This window comes from Micrasema longulum, unplaced genomic scaffold (genome assembly GCF_059751315.1).
Source record: "Micrasema longulum isolate JH-2025_06_02 unplaced genomic scaffold, ASM5975131v1 h1tg003598l, whole genome shotgun sequence".
In the NCBI taxonomy this organism is placed as follows: domain Eukaryota; kingdom Metazoa; phylum Arthropoda; class Insecta; order Trichoptera; family Brachycentridae; genus Micrasema; species Micrasema longulum.
This window is the reverse complement of record NW_028280639.1, coordinates 25,724-32,722: the sequence shown is the minus strand read 5'-3', so window position 1 is coordinate 32,722 and position 6,999 is coordinate 25,724. Positions and strand designations below refer to the sequence as shown.

The 6,999-nt window shown below is 38.0% G+C and overlaps 1 protein-coding gene across 1 annotated transcript in view; it reads right to left on the bottom strand.

Annotated features, from left to right (window-relative positions):
- Positions 1 to 6: 6 nt before the first annotated feature.
- LOC148270675 (spectrin beta chain-like) overlaps positions 7 to 6,999 on the bottom strand; it is a gene marked incomplete at its 3' end in the record, with an annotated part of 32,025 nt that continues 25,032 nt past the window's right edge. The window contains exons 18-23 of the mRNA XM_088242301.1: positions 6,465 to 6,577; positions 5,351 to 5,475; positions 3,882 to 4,021; positions 2,300 to 2,476; positions 1,272 to 1,365; positions 7 to 197 (exon numbers count right to left, since the gene is read on the bottom strand). Of these exons, the coding sequence (XP_088098427.1) occupies positions 7 to 197; positions 1,272 to 1,365; positions 2,300 to 2,476; positions 3,882 to 4,021; positions 5,351 to 5,475; positions 6,465 to 6,577 (840 nt within the window). The remainder of the gene's footprint in view (positions 198 to 1,271; positions 1,366 to 2,299; positions 2,477 to 3,881; positions 4,022 to 5,350; positions 5,476 to 6,464; positions 6,578 to 6,999) is intronic.

Sequence of the window (6,999 nt, the reverse complement as noted above, 5' to 3'; positions counted from 1 at the left end):
CGGCGCAGCTCGCCGAGGCGCCGCCGCGCGTCCTGCGCGAGGCGCGCGTGCGCGCGCTGCGCGGCCGCCTGGCGCAGCGCGCGCGCGCGCGCGGCCGCCGCGGCGCGCAGGCCCGCCCAGCGCGCGCGCAGCTCGGACAGGCGCGCGCCCACCGCCTCCGAGCGCGCCGGCTCCGACGCCACCAGAGCTTCGCCGGTCTGGAGGGAAACAGATACAAAAAAAATACAGTGTTTCATTTTAATCAGTTATTTAAAATTGCAAATAAACGGTTTAAATTGGAGCATTAAATTGTACGGCAAAGTTTCTTGAAATTGTATGAAAAAATATATATTAATAAATCTTTATGAATCATAGTTATTCCCATGTATCTGATATATTTAGTGTAGGGTATTGTTCCTATAGAACAAACCTTTTGCACTTTTTCAAAGATGGTGAATGGTAATTATATTTATTTATTCATGCATTTCACTTTGCCTAGCTGTGTGAAACAGTACTTATGATTTTCTTGTTGTTATACTGTAGAATGTTTTATTATTTAAACTTTCTACTGAATTGCTGTATAATTTTCAGGTTAATTTTTTAAATATAAATTTTCTGTTATTTTTAGGTTTAATTTTTTTTTATAAATCTTGGGTAAGATAAGGAAATTTATGTTTAAAAAAAATATATATTAAGCCAAATATGGTTTTATAAATTTTTGTAAAAGGCAGATTTGCCATTTATGTTAATAAAATAATATGAAATGTGTTGAATACAAAAATAATAACAAAGGAATACACAATCAAATGGCAGACTTATTGCCAATAGCAATTTCTTGTAGTCTAATCAAAACTAAATAACAAATACAATGATAGAAATGAATAAAAAAATAAACATTTGAAATTAAAATAAAAACAAATAAATAAAAAAGAAAATTAAATTAACAATTAAAACAAAAAAAACACTGAAATTTCTCATTTACTCTATGGCTAGTTTGGTTTGCTTTAAATTTTAGTTCTTTTTTTTTTTGTCAATAAAAATGAAAAAAATATAATAAAAGCATATGCTATTCATTAAAAAATTAATCTATTTTTAAATCTGCTTTCTTTAACTATAATTTCAATGAAAATTTTAATCGAGTTTTGTAGTAGGATTTTGGAAAGTAAGAGAACCGGCAATCGATACAAGCTACTTTGTGTCTTGAAAAAACCAACTCATTTCCTAACTATTTTTTTCCAAATACCACCGAGCAAAGCCGCGGGAAAACCGTAAACATAAAAAAAAATGCATACATTTGTCACGTTTCTCAACTGCCCTTCGTTGGCGTGGAGTTCCCTTTCAAATGCTTCGTGTTTCTGCAGCTTCCTTTCCAAGTTTGTCAGGTCCCTGTAAATTAAAAAAAATCAAAAACACATGACCAAATACGTCACAGCAAAACCTCGATTTTATGTTCCTCGAAAGCATCCTCCAGGAAACCTGAAGGATAGCAGCTTTGACAGAATGAGGAATTCCAGCCCAACCCGGAATTAAATTTTAAAAATGTTTTCGTGTGAATATTTCATCCTATTCCAAAATTTTTAAATATGTGAATATTTAAAAATTTTGGAATAGGATGAAATATCTCAAAAACGCACGCAAAAATAAATAAAAAATGTTAAAAATAGTATTCATTTTAAAATCGTAAATAATGACGTCACTCCTTATATCTACGTGTAGTATTTTCGGTTTCCGCTTTAAAACCCCCGCACCTTGTAAGGAACGTTTTGACCATAGAAAAAAAAGAGTATAATTTGACATTTCAACCAGAGATTATGTCAACTTTCTAGGTTTTTCTAAATCGAAACGTTCGTAAAAACAACCATAACATAGAAATGAGCAAATTACGATCAACTAAATGAAGTAATCAAAGCAATATTCCATAGATTCTTGTCAGTTTTGTTATTGGCTGGAGAAATACAACTTACCGCGGTCAGTGAAAGTAAGAACGCCAACCGTTTCATGACGTCACTACTGAAAAGTGACACACTGATTACAGTCATTTGGCGCGGTATTTGATAAATGTAACTTTAAAAAATCATATTTTTGTAAATAACGCACAAAAAAAAAATACATATATATTTTTGCTTAGTTTGCTTAGTACGCTAATATAAAAAAAATTAATTAGAAACAGTGGAATTCCTCATTGAAACTCGCGTTCAAATGCCAAAACCCCTCGGAAACAAACTGTATCGAGCTTTCGGCCGTTTGGTGTGGAGGATGATTGGAAGTTCTTCGTTCAGGAGTGGACAGGTGCAGGCTGAAGGAGTCTAAGGCGAGTTACCTGTAGGATTGGTCGGTGGCCGTGCGCATCTTGTCCTGAATAAAGGCGTCGAGGTCGTCGGCCTCCGCGGAGAAGTGGTGGTAGGCCAGGGCGGCCTGCAGGGCGCGACGACGGCCCGCCGCGGCTCGCCGCACGGCCTCGCGCCTCTCCAGCACCTGCTCCTGACGCTGGAGAATCCTGGGGAACGGGCAGATGAGGATCATTCAAATATACTTTAAAAATAGGTTTCAGAACACGACTGTTCCGTTGTCGAGGCTAAAAATAATCTCACCAGTAAATAATAATAAAAATAATCAGACTAGAGGCCTTCGAGATGTGGTGCTACAGAAAAATATTAGGAATTTGCTGGAGAGACCACATCACTAATGACGAGGTTCTCAACAGAATCGAAGAAGATAGGCACCTAATCAAAACCATCTCAGAGAGGCGAGCCCGATGGATCGGCCACATTATGCGCCTGAGGGTCTCCTGCACGACATCATAGAGGGAATGGCTGAGGGGACAAATTATAGAGGGCGTCCCCGACGGGAATATTTGGAGCAAATGTGTGAAGATTTGAACTGCGCCTCAAATGTCGAGCTGAAGAGGGCTGCGGAGAATAGAGACCAATGGAGGACGAGATGCGGGACTTTGCTGCAAACCAATCCCCAGGATTGAGACTGCGAAGAAGAAGATATGGCTCTTATAAAAAATGCAAAAAAGACTAAAATTATGCATGTCAGATCCCCCCCTCATGTACCAGCACTGAATCAAATGACTATAGTATGTCATAGTTTCAACTGTCTTCATAATGGTATTGTCATATTATGTAACTGTGAAAACATTGGTGTAGTTAATGAATATGTGTATTTGGGCATTACTATTGGAATGGGATAAACATATTACCAAATTATGTAAAAGATTAAGGACAGTTATAGGCAGCATGTTTAGAATAAGATATTTCGTTCCAATAAAAACATTAAGACTTATTTATCAATCATTAGCAGAATCAATTATTAGGTACGGTACTACCAGTTGGGGCCTTTCTTGTAAATCCAACATTGAAAAAATTCAATCTTTACAAAACTCGGCTCTTAAATTAATTAACAGATCAGCTAGAATTGATAAGGAAGAGGTACCCGAGCTTTTTAAAAGGCAAGGGTGCCTGTCCGTAAATGCTATTCTATGGCTCAAATCTAGATTTCGATTTGATAGTAACTACCAGAAAAGGTATATACATACACACAACACAAGGCTAGCACAACGTGAAGGCTCGTCAGTACCGAGGTTTGTAAACAAGTATGGCCAAAGAACACTTCATTATACAATTACTCAAATTCTCAATAAGATTCCTAAGCAGATCTTAAAAGATGTTGACAAAACTTTTAAGAAAAAATAATTAAATGGCTAAAATTTAACGAGGCTTTATATTGATTATTATTTTATGTTAACTGTCATCTATTAAAATTTTTGTACATAAATTTTGTGCAAAAAATACGTATGCTTTAAGTTCTTAATAATGTTTAAATTTGTGTAATTTCTCTAGCGTTTTTCTTTGTAAAGGAAAAATAAGACGGACATAATATGCGATTGTCAAACTCACTGAGGTGTGGCGTAGTGCTTAGCCTTGATGAGAGTGTCCGCTTGGTGGTAGAAGGATCGCAGGCGGTCATCTTGCGCGGCGAGGCTGCTCTCGAAGTCCTCGTGCCGCTTCACCAGAGCCTCCACGGACTCCACCGAGTCCTGGGCGACAAACATTCATTTAGAATCATATACAGCACCTCTATTCGGACATTTTATACATATAACCGATACTCATACTCGATGTAAAATAAAAATACAAAGTTTATTATTTTCACCTTCTATGTCCATAATTATTAAATGCTTCTGTATGTTGCCTTTTGGTCAGTTAAAAAGCTGGAATATTTAAAATATAGCTTGATTAGAATAACAGTTGTCAGCCAAAAATGAGGACATAACTTTGTAGTAACGTCTAAGAAGTGATTTATATTGACACACGAAAAATCATTCGTATTTGGTATGTTAATTTATTTTTTTAATACAATCCTTTTAATAAATCAACAAAAATATATCAAATCAGCTTTAAAACTAAAAAAACCTAATTATTAACAATGTTCTTACAAGTTTACATCATTTTGAAAAAATGTTAGAGATGGGACAAATTGATCAATGTAAATTGATCAAATAAAAAAATAATTCATTGGATGTTGTTCATGAAAAAAGTATAAATGTCTTATTTTTTGGTGAATAATTGTCTTAAGCACACTATAATAGGCTTTTTTTTGCGTTTTTATATAAATTTTCGGAAACAGAGTTTCATGTTTGCATGAAAAAACTGATAAAATCGATTTGATCGGTACATAATCAGTGATCTGTAATTTCCCATCACTATCGACATTAGTTTGGTAGCTGTCATTCTAATCAAGCTACATTTCAAGGACTGTAGGTGTACAACTTTGCAACTGGCGTTTTTTTTTCTGAAATTTGAGGCGCTTTTGTAAACAACTGGTTTTACATTTACGATTCAAAGTATTGTCCGTCGCTGGCCCCTGCTTTCTCCCATCTTTCGGACAGCGTACGAATCCCGCCGTGAAAAAACTGGTAATTTTTTTAAGCGATCCATGAATTGATTCAATTTTTTACTTCTTCGACGTGCTGGTCAGCCAGGCCGTGCGCCATTGATCGAAACAAAAGATAGTCAGGCGGGTGGGGTGAGACTCATTTTAACGTTTCGAAGTCTGTCTCGACCATTCTGCAGCATGGGGTCAAACATTGTCATGTTGCAAATTCACTCTATAGTGTCTCTCGTTGTACTGCGGACGTTTGTCCTTCAATTCTGTTTATCTTTTAAAAATTATTAAAAATGTAGGAAGAAAATAAAGAAAAATATTTTTAAAAAAACAAACTACTTTGAACAATGTCACTGGTTCATACGAATCAACCAATGATAGTGAAAGGATATCCGGTTTGCTTACCGTAAACGGACCGATCGGCAGAACTGACAGAGAATAAGGGGAAGGGAACCTCTGACTTGCGGAGAAAAATAATTACCCCGAGATCCTGGAACTCGAGGAAGGCCTCCAGAGCGCCGCTGGACGCGTCGATGCGGTCAGCTTCCCTGTTGAAGGACTGCAGTTGCAGACACTGCTGTAGGCGGGCCTGCTTCTTCTTCCAATCTGCGAAAGACCGAATGTTACCATTGAAATAATGGAGCACTGAAATCGGCCTTGCCCAAAATTTTCCCACTTTGTCATAGAAGAAAAGAGTTTTAAATACCTATAATATTTTGAAAGGAATTGCGCGCAAAGAGATCTCTGCTCTGTCAGCGTGTATTTAGTACGTAAATACGCGTTAAAAATGCGTTATCTACGCACGCATTTCCGTTCGGAATACCACCCCTGCAGTGTTTAACCTTTTAAATAAGTTTCGGTTTCGGCGGAACAGAAGCCGAAATTCATTTTCGGTTTCAGTTTCGACCAAAACTAGAACGGAAGCCAAAATTCAGTTTCGGCTGAAACTAGAACAGAATACGAAACCCGTTTTCGGTTTCAGCCGTAACTAGAACAAAATACGAAATTCGGTTTCGGCCGAAACTAGAACATAAGCCGAAACTAGTTTTCTGTTTAGGTTTCGGCTGAAACTAAAACAGAAGATGTAACCCGTTTTCGGTTTCAGCCGTAACTAGAACGAAATCCGAAATTCGGTTTCGACCGAAACTAAAACATAAGCCGAAACTCGTTTTCGGTTTAGGTTTCAGCCGAAACTAGGACAGAAGATGTAACCCGTTTTCGGTTTCAGCCGTAACTAGAACGAAATCCGAAATTCGGTTTCGACCGAAACTAAAACATAAGCCGAAACTCGTTTTCTATTTAGGTTTCGGCTGAAACTAGAACGGAAGATGTAACCCGTTTTCGGTTTCATCTGAAACTACAACATAAGCCAAAATTTGTTCGGTTTCGGCGGAAACTAAAACAGAAGGCGAAATTCGCATTTGGTTTTGGATTTGGACAAAAGTAGATTGGGAGCCAGAATTTGCTTTAGTTTTAGAAGTCAAAATTCGGTTTCGGTTTTGGCTAAAATCTTGTTTTGGTCTGTCGCTAGTAATGGGAGCATATCGATCTTCCGGTGGGTGGTTCATTCGGAAGTCGGGGAAACGATACGCTACCTTCGTCCACTGCAGAGCGATCCGCCTTCAGGGCAGCTACCTTCTCGGCCACCTCGGTGAGGGCCGGATTTCCTTTGACGAGCTTCTCTCCCAGTTCGATAACCTCATTCAGCCTGAAAGAGAAGGCGACGTGCCAATTAGCGAGTATTCTTTCGAGGCAAAGTTTGATAAATTTCAATGAACCCCCATTTTACATTTTTCGAGGGAGCAACAAAAAATACGTAAAACTGAAAACTTATAGACTAATTGAAAATTAACATTGGAGACAAATATTAAATCGTCGGCATCTCTGTCGGCTGCCAGCTCTTGCGCGCCCTCCCGAGTCAGGTTCGAGTCCCGTAGTTCTGAAACGAACTTCCGACAAACGTCCGGGATGTTGAGAACCTGATGATTCACGGATCTCGACATTTGCGCTATCATACATCATTTTATTTACTATTTATTTATTAATTTACACGCCCTATGGGCTTTTACATATATTAGAAATTACATTCAAGTGCAGCAGTGAAACATGAGTATGTAAATTTAGTTAAAA